A 14,760-nucleotide genomic window follows, 5' to 3' on the forward strand; every position below is an offset into this window, starting at 1 on the left:
GAAATAGTTATTACAAGAAAAGAAACAAGAATGATAATGATTGTAAACTAACGTAAAAGTCAGTAGAACACCACATTAGTACATTACCGGAAACTGATACTTGAAAATGTCTACACAGAGCTTAAAGTTTAAAGATTCTATAAATTGTTGGAGATGCAAATTAAATATTAAATCTGATTGGAAGCATGCTATGTATGCATATTAATAAAAGAGTACTGGCAACAAATTAATAGATTTGTTCAAGCTTTATAGTCTGATAATATGTAATATTCCAATTCCTAAATTTACAAAAACATTCTTATATTCTGTAAACTATCCTAGCAATAGCTCAGAAAATAATAGCTAGAAGTTGGAAGAGTTCTGATTCACTAAATTTAGTATTTTGTTTTAATTCTACTGAAAGAAGTGATTGTTAAAAGACAATTGTCTCTAACTCATGGATCAAACTTCTTGACACTTTGAATTAAAATCAATTCATATATGTTATTTTGATTTGAATTTGACTAATGCTGCTTTATGGTTTATAATAATTGTAGACCTATGTGAATATGGTAAACAATTTATTTTGGAAGTTTTGATTTAATATACAAAATAAAACTGTTGATCATAAATAAATAAATAAATACATAGCCATGTTAAACATAGTTTTCACTGATCAGAATTTATGAGGCAAAATCAGTAGAGAGAGGGACAATCAAGAAACGTGGGCAGCAGAGACAGCAATGCCTTACTGTGCAGGGGTCTGCGTACAAGCAGGACACTTGCCAGGAATGGAACACTGTGTTAACAGATAGTCTAACACAGTGGTGCACAACCTTTTTGTGGGGAGGGCCACTACATGAATTCTTAAAGCGTTTGTGGGCCACCTCAAAACATAGTAAGTCATTACGAGTTAACAATAGGTACAGGTCCTGGCATTTTTGCTTAAGACAGCAGTCATGAAATTGCCCGTTTTCTACATTAACTTTATTCTGGCTTGCTGTCATGACTTATTACAAACTCTTGCAGAAAGTTACTACTGTTTACAGACTACAAGTTATAAACAACAAAGAATAGTTACTTCTGCAGCTAAAATTAGAGGTGTGTGCAACTGCAGTCGATTAGGTAAGTAAGCACGTGTTGGAATTTTTGCATGACTGGAGTAAGGCATAACATTTTTTCACTTTTTTAAAAAGGTTTTAGTTACTCTCTGGGGGCTGGATTTTGTTGCTTTGAGGGACGAACTTTGTACACCACTAGTCTAACATTTAGGAATGGCATGAAACTAATGGTTGGTCTGGAACTATTACTTATATTTATTTAGGTGCTTCAGACCAGAGTATTGCATTGCAGAGCACTAGATAGGTGTGCCTCTAGCATTCACTTTTGGCATGCTTTCACAATTCTCTAGACAAAAGAACATTTTTTTCCTCCATGGTAAAACTTCAGAAATGTCAAGCCAAAAATCTCCCTGATGAGAGGCAGTCTCCCTGTCATGATAAACGCATTCAAAATACAAAGAAAAAAAAATCCCTCCATTTGTTACAAGATAACTTCTCACAATATATTAAAATGGAGACAAAACACTAAGACTCTTAGCATTTGAGATAATGGTACATTATAAAGTTGCTATTAATAGAAGTGAATGTGTATGTCTCTCAACACACCTAGAATTTCTTAGTGTTAATTAAAATGATTGGTATCTCACAGTTCTCTGTGTCTTTACAAGCACAACTCATCCAGTCAAGCAGTACTTCTAGCATTTGTAGAAACAGTGATAGAATCTAAGAAAACACAAGGAAACTGGCCACTGTGTACATTTATGCCTTGTCAGTATCCAGTCTTACGCTGTACCTCCTATTTCACGGACCACAGGACACTCATACCAGGGATGAATTTATGGATACACATCCAATTATCTAACTCCTTCTTGAAGGAAGAAAGTATGTTGCATTGCTTAATTCGGAGATTATTTTTTTTCCAGAAAGGGGTAAGCATTGCATGACAAATCTGTATCTCTACTATGTTTTTCTCATTTGTTGAAGCAGGTTAAGATCCCTGCTTCTAATGTTAGTGGGACTGTTTCATTTGTGGACATATAAGAGACAGTGGTCTACTGGATCCCTAATGTCCTGAAAGGCTAGGAACAGACTGACCCTTAGGAGTCTGTAGGATACTGAATAAAGGGACAGTGCTTCTAGCCTGTCCTGATATCTTTTGTCTTTTAAGCCTATGTTCTTTTTAGTTATGGACCTCTGGGGTCTTTCCATTTGTTGATATGCCAAATAACATACATCCCAAAAGGGGGGCATTGTATTTGATAATAGACCTGATCAATCAGAATATACAGGGATTAGAACATCATTGGATCTAGATATAATACATTTTGCAATTAGCTGACTTAGGTAAAAAGTGTTCCCAACCAATGTTGCAACATGATGGCCAAAGGCAAGAAAATGATCGACTCATGTTTCAGGGTCTCTCATCACACTTTCATTTTGAGGTGGGGTATCATCTACACAATAAGAGGAGTGTCGGGATTCTTTATTAAACGTGATGGCGTTGCACTTTTTAGCTTTGACCATTTTTGAGCTCCAAGGCTTGAATGAATGATGTACGCTTATGTCTTGCTTGCTTCATTTAAAATAGAATGGCTCAGTCAGTGCTTGGTTGTCATAGGTAATGCAGTTTAGGCCATGCATGGCTTCATTAAAGCAAAACTAGAAAGCACATTCTCAAATAGGGTAGCTGAAATGATTACAGGAGTTCGTAACTCAGATTGAAATGATCCTGCACAACATGTTTGGTCATTTTTAAGCCATTCTTTTCTTATTTGAAGCAGAAAGCTGCAAGACATAATTAGTCAAGGTGGAGGAGTTTACCTATGCTGCATCTGGCTCATTTCAGAGCACAGTGGTGCAGCCTGGGCATGGCCAAGAAGGATGCTGTGAGTAAGGCCATGTTGGCTTAACTAGAGCAAAATAACACAGGCCATGCATGGCCAGGACTAAGGTAATGATTTAAACAATTGTTCACTTGGTTACAATGAAATGATGCAGGCTGTATTTGTTTAGTATGGATGACATGATTTAGATCATTTGGAAGTGGTACAGCCTTGTGAGGCCAAGTGAGATAAAATGTGATTAAGTCATGTTCAATCAGTAAACACAGAATGATGCTGTCTTCAGGTAAATGAACTGAGTATAAGCCAAGACTACAACTCTCATACAGCAATGGTGCAGACCATGCTTGGGCAGGGACATTGAGGTAATATTGAATAATGTTTAGCTCAGTAGCACAAAATGTTCCAGGCCATGATTGGTCTGGGAAGATGCAGGCTCTTAGACCATGTTTAGATGAGCCAAAACAGAATCCTGAAGACCATGGTTACAAAGGCGAATAGTGGGTTTGATACCATGTTTAATTAAAAAGAAGAAAGAAATTAAGATGGCAGGAAAAGAAGTGATTTATGAAATCTTAGATAATGAAGACTTCCAGGCATGTTTGAGTAAAGACGAAGGGTTTCATTGCTCATTGGAAATTTACAGTTAGCAGACAGTCTTATCAAATATAAACAAACCTATTATATTTATGTACTTATTTATTTATTTAGCTTGTTTCCTGGGATAGGACACTGATAACAATAGACTATTTGTAGGCATAGAATGGGTGAACAAATTCACAAAAAATAAAAGAGAACAATTCACAAACATGGAATAATCATCACTGAAGGTAGATAATCCCATTGGCAAATGAAACGATTTCATTATTAACAGAAGAAGAAATGTGAATTAATTTTAGTAGTAAATATGAGAGGGAAGCAGCAGGTGAGAACTAAAGATTGAAGTAGAAGTGATGTAGGTGTGGAGGGAGTTAGGTGGTGTATCCAATGGAACAGCACTTGCAGTTAGACTTTTGATGAAGGTGCCTTTTGAGTTGTGCTTTGACAGTGGGGGGAGGGGATTTTGTTTAGGGGATGGAGGAGGAGGGATTGCCAGAGTGTGGGTGCAAGAATGGAGGAAGAGAAATTTGGCTCAGGGTTTCTGGAGTGAAGGAGTTCATTCTGAGAGGTTGTGGGTGTTGTACAGGGATAGTTTTATTATGGTTGCAAGAGGTAGAAAAGCATCTGGTTGAACTAGATCTGAAAAGAAGAGACCCTAGGATTAGCTGAGCTCTGTAGGTGACTAAAGACATTAGGTTTTGGAAAAGGTGGTACAGTGTTGTTCCTGACAGGGAATTGAAAATGAATTGACAGATTTTGTTTTCAATTGATAGTAGAGTGAGTGAGTTGAGGCTGCAGCTATAACAGGAAATCTGTATTCAGGTTGAGCAAGGAGAACTCCTTTGCCTATTGCAGCTCTGGCTATTCTGGAGAGAAAGGGAGATATATTCCAGGACCAGAATAAAAGAGAACTTATCTTTTTCATTGTGTTTTCAATCTAGTTTTTGGATGTTAAGTGGCTGGTTTAATTATAAACGTAAGCGTTTAAAGAATGTGGTTGTTTCTGTTGGGGAGCCATTGAGATCTGCAGTGTTGAGATTTTTAAGAGTTTTTTTTAAGTTTTTGTGAGATTCCAAATATCATACTTTTTTAGAGGTTTTTTTTTTTTTGTTTTACTTATTTATTTTATTTAACATTTTTTTACTGGGAAAGTCTGACTTGGAACAAAGCCAATTTTCAGTGGAGGCCTGGGGAGAAATGCTTCAGATGCATGTCTTTGTAATGTGGAAGGAAACCCACACAAATGCAGGGAGGACATGCAGACTCCACACAGAAGGAAGCCCAGCCGAGAATCTAACCGGAGAACCTCTTGCTGTGAGGAGACAACGCTACTGCTGCACCACTGCGCCGTTGTTTAGGACTAACTTGTGGTTGTTTAGACAAGAATTAAAAGAATGGAGGTCAGACTGATGCTGGGTTTGAGCAGCTGAATGTGTGGGACTAGACTGAAGGATAACCATGCCATCGCAATAAGGAGTGATAGGATGGTTACAGAGGATGCTGGGTAGTTTGCTAATAAACACAGAAAACAACAATAGTAAGAGTACAGATCCCTGGGCTCTCTAATGGTAAGGAGTGCTGAATGTGATAGGGAGGAGCACAGAAAACAACAATAGTAAGAGTACAGATCCCTGGGCTCTCTAACGGTAAGGAGTACTGAATGTGATAGGGAGGAGCACAGAAAACAACAATAGTAAGAGTACAGATCCCTGGGCTCTCTAACGGTAAGGAGTGCTGAATGTGATAGGGAGGAGCACAGTAAACAACAATAGTAAGAGTACAGATCCCTGGGCTCTCTAACGGTAAGGAGTACTGAATGTGATAGGGAGGAGCACAGAAAACAACAATAGTAAGAGTACAGATCCCTGGGCTCTCTAACGGTAAGGAGTACTGAATGTGATAGGGAGGAGCACAGAAAACAACAATAGTAAGAGTACAGATCCCTGGGCTCTCTAACGGTAAGGAGTGCTGAATGTGATAGGGAGGAGCACAGAAAACAACAATAGTAAGAGTACAAATCCCTGGGCTCTCTAACGGTAAGGAGTACTGAATGTGATAGGGAGGAGCACAGAAAACAACAATAGTAAGAGTACAGATCCCTGGGCTCTCTAACAGTAAGGAGTACTGAATGTGATAGGGAAGAGCACAGAAAACAACAATAGTACGAGTACAGATCCCTGGGCTCTCTAACTGTAAGGAGTGCTGAATGTGATAGGGAGGAGCACAGAAAACAACAATAGTAAGAATACAGATCCCTGGGCTCTCTAACGGTAAGGAGTACTGAATGTGATAGGGAGGAGCACAGAAAACAACAATAGTAAGAGTACAGATCCCTGGGCTCTCTAACGGTAAGGAGTACTGAATGTGATAGGGAGGAGCACAGAAAACAACAATAGTAAGAGTACAGATCCCTGGGCTTTCTAACGGTAAGGAGTACTGAATGTGATAGGGAGGAGCACAGAAAACAACAATAGTAAGAGTATAGATCCCTGGGCACTCTAACGGTAAGGAGTACTGAATGTGATAGGGAGGAGCACAGAAAACAACAATAGTAAGAGTACAGATCCCTGGGCTCTCTAACGGTAAGGAGTACTGAATGTGATAGGGAGGACCACAGAAAACAGCAATAGTAAGAGTATAGATCCCTGGGCTCTCTAATGGTAAGGAGTACTGAATGTGATAGGGATGAGCACAGAAAACAACAATAGGAAGAGTATAGATCCCTGGGCTCTCTAATGGTAAGGAGTGCTGAATGTGATAGGGAGGAGCCTATTTTGACTCTAAAATACATATTTATTAAGAAATGTTAGTGTTTGGGCTAAGTCTGATTTTTTGGAGGGAGTGAAGGAGCAGGAAGTGGTTAAGAAGATCAAAAGCTTTGGTAAGGTCAATGAAGAAAGACTTCCTTTATACATGTTGAGGACCTCCTCTGTAAGTAATTACAGTGCTGTCATTGCACTCCAGCCACCCAGAATCTATGCTGTTTAAGAGTGAGTAGGTGGTAATGTTGGATGTAAGCAGATGGTTGTAGATTAGCTTTTTAAGTATTTTCCCAAGTTTATTAAGGATGGAAATAAGGTGGAAATGGCAAGCATTTTCTGGCTGAAGTTGTTTGGGAAGGGGTGTGACAAGAGCTGTTTTCCATATGTCTGACACTTTGTTTTCAGTTAAGCAGAAATTATAAATATGGAGAAAAGGTGGGTAAGGAAGTCTTTTCGGAGTGATATAAACCAAGGCAGCAGGTCACCTGCAGCAGGGGATGCATTCAGAGGTATGTTTTCTAGAAGATGGTCAAGGTCTATGTAATTTGCTTAAAGTAGAAAGGGTGGATAAAAGGGGTTGAATTGGGGGGGTAGAGGTTGTGGTACTAGGGAGGTGGTAGAATTCCTTAATACAATCACACTTTTCTTAAAGCAAAACACACTTCATGCATCATATGTGTTTTGCTTTAAGAAAAGTGTGATTGCATTAATTTATGTTTGATTGATTAATTGATCTGTGTATTTAATGAGTTGTTTTGTGGTTACTACTCACTCTGAAGATGCCATTTGTATGGTGAAAGTGCTTAGTCTGTGGAGCCGGATTAAAGAAGCTGTTGGATTTGTACTTTGTTTCGTGTTTCCTTCCACATTTTACAAGTGACCTACCCATTGGGTAACTGTTTAGTTTTTGCCTTTGAGTCTTTACTGCCTTCCTTATTTTAACACATGCAGTATTGCTTCCGTAAAAAAATTGAACAGGGCAACATGTGCTTTAACAGACTTACACAAGAGCATACAGAAACTGATTTTATTGTCTTTCAGTTAAAAGATGAATTGCTGATAAAGTAAAGGAGGGGTCAGGACCAACCAAGGATTCCCTCTGGGCATTCACTTGGCATACCTCTTAACTTCTTAGCACAAGAAATCCTGACAAAGCCTAAAATAATGGGGTACCAAGGTCCAAAATAGGGACAGATTTTAAATATTGCTCTTATTAACTTAGAATAGTGTTAGAATGAAAGGTTTTGTGTTAACATTCATTATCTGAAGGATATGAAGTCTGAAACTTAAATGTCTGTCATTATTTGATGATGTCAATCCTCAGTGATTTTTCCAGAAAACCATACATTTTATTGGGAACAGATGAAAAATAGAAGGCGAAAATCTGGACAGTTGGGAGATACAGCTTCAAATAAAACTAGAGCAAGTATCTGTAAGAAAGTTAGGGAGGTAAATTAGTGAGCAAAAGTGTTATGAAATAACTTTATGTATGTATTAGTTTAGGAAAGGAGAGGGACTTAAGGAAGAAAGGAGAGGTCAAGCAGACTATCATTACAAGGGTACAAAGGTCAGTACGTTCTCTGTGAAAATGTCACTTCACAAACTTCAACATTTGATGGAGCATTTGAAATATTTGCTATGTTTAATATTGACAGGAAGTAATCTATACATCATATTCAATATATAACAAACATTAACAAAGGCAATATGGCCTTTAGAAAGTCTAGTAACTAAAGGTTTATTAAGAATAGTGTGGAAACAGAAACATATATGTCTAAATTCAATATTTAGCAAAGGTACAGATGTTGGATACTACTGGAAAGAATGTGGCTGACAGAAAGGTGAGTGCATTTTCTAGAAAGGTGCTGGTTAGAACTTTATGTGTTAGCTTTGCACTAAAGAGACAGTTTGAGGGCAGAAGGTGCCGGCCATAGTCTAAGTATATGTACTAATTTGCTGTTTGCCCTTAATGGCAATCATTTCTCAATTATTGATACTAATTGGGGTCAGCAATGTGCATTTAATGCCAACCCCCTCACAGTACATAACCCCCTCCCTGTAACAGGCACAGAACAGATCTCCCTTGAAGTAAGTAGCATGCCACAAAATAAATAGAGAGAGAAACCTTGATTGTTAGAACATGGAGTGATGGGAGTCAGATGAAGTAGTAAAGCTGAGGTAGTTAAGACCAAAACGTCACTTAACAATATTTAAGCTTGTCTAACTAATGCAATATTGATACACATTTGCATATCAAATGGCTGAATAAAGTTTTGTCAATTCTGCATGTTTTCATTATGTTGCTATACAGTGCAGCTTTCAAAACACCAATAGCAATTTGATTATTGAGGCAAGAACTTACAAAAGAATGGAAAAGTAAGTGTTAAATAATTTCTGTGTGTTCAATAGTTTCAGCATGTGATTACAATAGTGGCACACCCAATTTCTCACCAATACAATGCTCCTTAATAAGACGTTTTGTTCTTTATTTCTTTCCTCTCCAAGGTAAGTCATTAGCTGCGATATAATTTTTGCAAGTTATGTTTCAAGACTTTTAATAGTCTTATAGTATATAGACTTTCCATTTGCTTCGTCAGAACACATTAGGTTAATATTGTTTCAGTTTAATTGAAATTATTTTCAGATGCACTTCAATAAAATAAAATACAAACCCAAAAGAAAGGCAACATCAAATTTTTGTAACTATCAGGACTTCTCTTTGAATTATAAGTTTATAAAGTAATATAATATAATATTTTATATTATTATACAATTATTATATATGATATGACATTTTATTATATTGTTCTATACTTTTTAAATTAGTTCACGTGGCCACTGAGTATGAGACACTGAACTTCACATAATAACCTGTATCATATTAATTAATTTAAAAGTTAATGAGCTCTGCACAGAACTTGTATTTGTGCAGCTTGTTCTGTGGAAGCGTTTAATAATTTCTAACTTTTCCCTTGTAAGTTGCCACTGCTGATCATACTGAGGCTTTATTTTCTTTATGACTTATATTGTTCTTCTTTTTTTAATAATTTATATTGTTCTTTAATGGATATTTGGCTTGCATTCTGGAAATAAGACGGTAGCATATTTCTAAGGTTACTTATTTCTCAGGGTATAGGTCCTCTTCAGATGTATGAAATGAGTCACATAGAATGCCAAGCAGTAAACTTGAATTTTTTTTCTTGGATTGTAGCAGAGTTAAAGTGTTTCATTTCCGTCTGTATTATGAGCTCTGGAAACGTATGTTTGAAAACATATCCTGGACCTTTTTATCTAGCTTCTTTCCCTGAGTCATTTACCTCTCTGTCACCCATTAAAGATTTAGAAAAAATAAACCACCATAAAGCACTTCAAAGTGACAACTAAATTAGTGTATAAATCCTTTATTCTCCCTTTTCGATGAATTAGTCCCCTAGTAGTACAAATACAACCTCCAGTTTCCCATGAAAAGAGGCTACTAGCCTAGTGGGACTAACTTGATCAAGAAAGGGTAAGCAAAATAAATAAAATCTCATTGGTTAGTATTTAGGGAAATCTTTATGATAGTTCAGTGCTGGTGACTCTTTCTATGGAAAAAAAAAAAAAAAATATATATATATATATATATATATATATATATATATATATGTAGCTGTATATAATTTAAAAAATCAATAGGCACTGTTCCCAGCCAAGTATATACGCACACACACACACACGCACACACGCACACACGCACACACGCACGCACACATGCACACACGCACACGCACACACGCACACACGCACACACACACACACACACACATACACACACACACACACACACACACACACACACACACACATTTCCTCTGAAAATCATTGATTATTGAATTGCCTGACATTTTAGAATTGATTTTTACCACAGTTGACATACTTTCTTTCATGTTTACTAGAGGCATGATTTTGTTGAGTCTAAAGTCCTGTGACCTTTAGAAATGGAACAAGGATATATTTTTGTTTTAATTTTTTATGTTTAATAAAATATGAACTCCTGGCCATCTTCATACACCAGCCAACTGATAACATTAACTAATCCTATTCCCTTGTATTCTTGTAATATATAATCACCCCAGTGGTTGGACCTGCTTTATGCTATTTTTACAGATTTTTTTCTTCTTTAAGACAAAAGAACAATGACTTGTAACTTTATTAATAGATAGTCTCTGTTGTCATATTTGATGGATTGTACAGCCAGGAACTGTTGTGAGCTGTAATGAACCTGTAGCTGTCATTTTAACCATATCATTTGCAAAGTGTGGTGAAGTGAGTGAAAACCTGACAAGTCACATGGCACAAGCATGTGCTATTTGATCTGCGTCTGCCATGAATCTGATCCCGTAGCAGATGCTGTTTATGTGAATTAGCACTGCCGAATGACCTGCTTGAAGCCGCTGCTATTTATTGCACCAGATAGAATCTACAGCCAGGGACTGCCATCAAAGTGTAGCACTGGCATTGTGAGACTAGCCCATAATGAACCCCCTTGTACATAACATGTATAGCTCACATCCAGAATCATGCGATAAGACATGCAATAAGACATGTCACCTAAGCATTATTTCAGCATACTATAGAGATTGCAGTGTAACTTTAACAAATTGTGCCTTCATATTACGATCATTATAACTTTAACAAATCGTGCCTTCATATTACAATCATTATAATAAAGTGGGATAAGGTGAAATGGATGTGATCCTTATTATATGCTACATAATAACTTTCATGCCTTCCTAAGAGCAAATGTATTTAATATTTAACTACATACATATACTCACACGTACGGATGTACACACACACACACACACACACACACACACACACACACACACACACGCACACGCACACACACACAAAACCCTACCTGTTCAGAAAAAAAAATGTTAGCTGCTATGCTCTTTAATAGTGGCAGATTAAATGTCTGTCTGTTTCTCCTCTTCCCTTATTTCCATTGGTGTGCATTCTTGAAATTTTCTATTCTTTCTCAGATATTTTCGTAATCGTCAGCTTAGTAAATTAGGACCTACTGGGCACAGAGGTGCAAGCCAAGAATGTGCACTTGCCTCTGTTAAGCAACATCCATGTGGTGGCATTCAAGGTGTTTGTGCAGAAATGTGCTTGTTTACAAAGGAACAGCAAGCTCTAAAATCTTTTGCAAATGTCCCTCTTTAGGGAGAGGTTAGGGCCAAAAAAAACAGAAAATAAAATAAAAAAAACCCATCAAGGTACCCTGTCTGATGATAATGGATGACAAAACCCTCTCCCCAGTAATGGAAAAAGAATAGGCATTATCACAGCGGTGGGTAGATGGTCAGTAGACTTGGGAGTACAGACGCAACCTTGTATTACAATTGCATAGCTTTTCTAGCATGGAATATATCTTTGAATTTAATTTAAAACTTATCCATACTGATTTCATTATGTTTTACTGTATATATTTTCTCATTTCAGTACTGCTGATTTTGTTAATATAGTACACTGAAGTATAAATGTATTTTCAAAGTGTTTTGCGTCTCTGTTTGTCTTTACCTATTTCATATCTGGAAGAGCAAACTTGTCACAGGAATTATTCTCCAACTCTTTCCTGTTTTTTTTTTTTTAATCCACACTATTATTTTATTCAGCAATGTTATATGTTATATACTGATTTTAATTATTATAACTTAGTTTGTTGACAACATATTATTCTTCAAATGACAGCCATTATAGACAGAATGTGCCATTTTAAATGCAAAGCATTTGACACATAAATTATGTTATCTTTATTTTTTCCTCAGCTGAACGTCCCAGAATATTGACAGTTCCTAACAAAGTATATCAAGTCATTGCCGACAACCCTGCTTTACTAGAATGTGCCTTTTTTGGGTCACCAGCCCCTACTGTTGAATGGTAATGTACTGAAATATTTGTGTTTTAAGAAACTTAATTTCTCTTTTTATAGTATTGCACGGTTTCATTCTTGAAAGTGAACTCTTTGATATTGTAGAATTAGAATGAAACTCATGCAACTGTGTGTTTATTTTGCTGTGTATTCTAAGTACTGTGTGAAGAATATTGTTTTCTGAAAAGTCTTGTACATGAATGTTACACTTGCTACTGTTTATTTGCAATCTGTTTTTTTTTTGTATAAAGGTAAACACAGATGTTAATATACATATATATATATATATATATATATATATATATATATATATACCTAAACTAAGATTGTGATCTGTTGTGATAGTGAGATGTAATTGTTAAGCATCTTATTATATCAGGCACAGAGAAATGCAAAGAAAGAGATACACAGTAGTTTTAATGTTCTCTTCAAAAGTATGAAATTGGAATATGTTTATAGAAATTTCCTGAAATGTAAAAAGTTTTATGCCTAGACCACACTTTTCTTCAAAAGTAATAGATTAGAAGAAATTATGGTTGTGTTTCTATAAAATATGCATAGTATATACAAACTGAAACAAAGTAAGGACTATTATACCATGATCCCCCCAAAACGTGCACGCTGATTGGCCAGCGTGCCCATTGTAAATCGAGTTATACTAATGGAAAAAGGTCCGTCGCCGGACTTTTTCCATTAGTATAACTTCGTTTAAACACTGTCTCGCTATGTTAAATGGGTTTAACATAGCGAGACAGCTTTAAAATAAGCAACGGAGATCTCCGTTGCTTATTTTAAAGCTGTCTCGCCATGTTAAACCCATTTAACATAGCGAGACAGTGTTAAAAAGCACGAGAAAGCAAGATCTCCGTTGCTTTTTATCTCGCTATGTTAAATGAGTTTAACATAGCGAGACAGTTTAAAATAAGCAACGGAGATGTCCGTTGCTTATTTTAAACTGTCTCGCTATGTTAAACTCATTTAACATAGCGAGACTAAAAAGCAACGGAGATCTTGCTTTCTCCGCTTTTTGCTACAACTCTGATGTACCGCGCAGGCGCAGTACATCAGAACTGCCGGATGCCAGACATCTGCGGAAGGGCAGTAAACAGGCATTATACTATGCCATTATTTAAGAAAAGTAACAGTTTCTTTTCTTAAATAATGTCATATAATAGCAATAACCACTTCTGGGTGTGGGTAATGCTAAATTTACCCACGGTTGGCTTTGTTTGGTCCGGGCCGCCTCGGGACCAAACCATGCCAACCGTGGGTAAATTTAGCATTACCCACACCCAGGCGTGGGTTATTGCTATAATAACACACCTTATGTCCTTGAAATATTAATATTGTTCAGACCTGAGGGCTTCTGAATTACCTGTAATAGCAGCATGTAATAGTTCTGCTGAATTATGGTGATAAATAGATCATACAGTGTAAACATTTGCCCTAAGCACGTGCATGTAACATCGTCTTAGAAATATAAATTGCTATGGGGAAAGAAGGACTGAGAGAAGGAAGCAAATAAATAAATACCTTTTACTCCTGTTTTCATCTATTCCTTCCACTGCTAAAGTTAACAAGAGGAAATCTGTGAACATGAAATGCTGCATCCATGTTCATAAAAAAACGTTACTGCTGCCCAGTTTCGAACATGTCACTCGAGTAAGAAAGACATTACCACTGTTACACTGCAAAATCTTCATTTTCAGCATATTCTATACATTTAAATATTAATGTGTGGAAAATTTTGTCTAGCTGTAGATGAAATAATAATTTAGGGTTAAATTAACTTCTGGTCCTTTCTGGATATCAATGAAGCAGCCTTTTCAGCAATGTACTGTAGTCTGAGTATATTTCTTGATACAACTACAGAAAATGGTATGTATGTTTTAATCAAATGAAGCATTTTTCCACTAGAGGACTATATGTTTTGACCAGCACATGGCCGGTTGGTATCTATGGCTGTCATACAAGTGACAGTTTCCTTTTTGCAATTTAGTACTATTACAAAGCTGATTGCATTATTTTTAGATGGGTATAGATGCACAAGCTTATACACAGGGGTAGGCTTCCTTCACCCAATGAAATCTACCTGATATGTAGAAAATGTATGTTGTTTGCTTACCTCTGTTTTAAGAGCCAAAAAATTACTGATTTGCAGAGCATGCAGTTGTGATTATAATTAGGAACAAAAGTGTTTAGTTTTACTGCACTGCTATTTACTATTAAACAGCCCTGGCTGGCATCATTTGCAAGTCATTTATTTTTGTGTTTCTTTGGCTTGGTTTACACTCTTTTAATCTATTTTTGAAGATCTATTTTAAGAGTCAATGCATATCACCATCGAACAGATTTCTGACAGACTGTAGAGAATGTTTTCAAACGATGTGCCATTATAAAAACATGCTAATAAGCAACAGGTTTTTGTCAAAGCTGCGGTATAGATGGATAAAGTCACGACTGTGATGCAGATGGCTGAGGCTTGACTAATGATACAGGTGACAGAGGATGTGATTAGGTAAAGGGGGAATGACTGGTAAACATCTGAAAACCCATCCTTGAGGGGATGGGGAGGGAGGGAGGTGGTCAGGCTTGTG

At 36.7% G+C, this 14,760-nt stretch overlaps 1 protein-coding gene across 16 annotated transcripts in view; it reads left to right on the forward strand.

Annotated features, from left to right (window-relative positions):
• NRCAM (neuronal cell adhesion molecule) overlaps positions 1–14,760 on the forward strand; it is a 1,614,235-nt gene that overhangs the window by 1,270,568 nt on the left and 328,907 nt on the right. For all 16 annotated transcript variants that reach the window (XM_044087425.1, XM_044087435.1, XM_044087431.1 and 13 more), the window contains one exon: positions 12,060–12,171. In XM_044087425.1, coding sequence (XP_043943360.1) covers positions 12,060–12,171 — 112 coding nt within the window. The remainder of the gene's footprint in view (positions 1–12,059; positions 12,172–14,760) is intronic.

The sequence above is a fragment of the Protopterus annectens genome, chromosome 11.part0 (genome assembly GCF_019279795.1).
Source record: "Protopterus annectens isolate FY-2018-M chromosome 11.part0, PAN1.0, whole genome shotgun sequence".
In the NCBI taxonomy this organism is placed as follows: Eukaryota; Metazoa; Chordata; order Ceratodontiformes; family Protopteridae; genus Protopterus; species Protopterus annectens.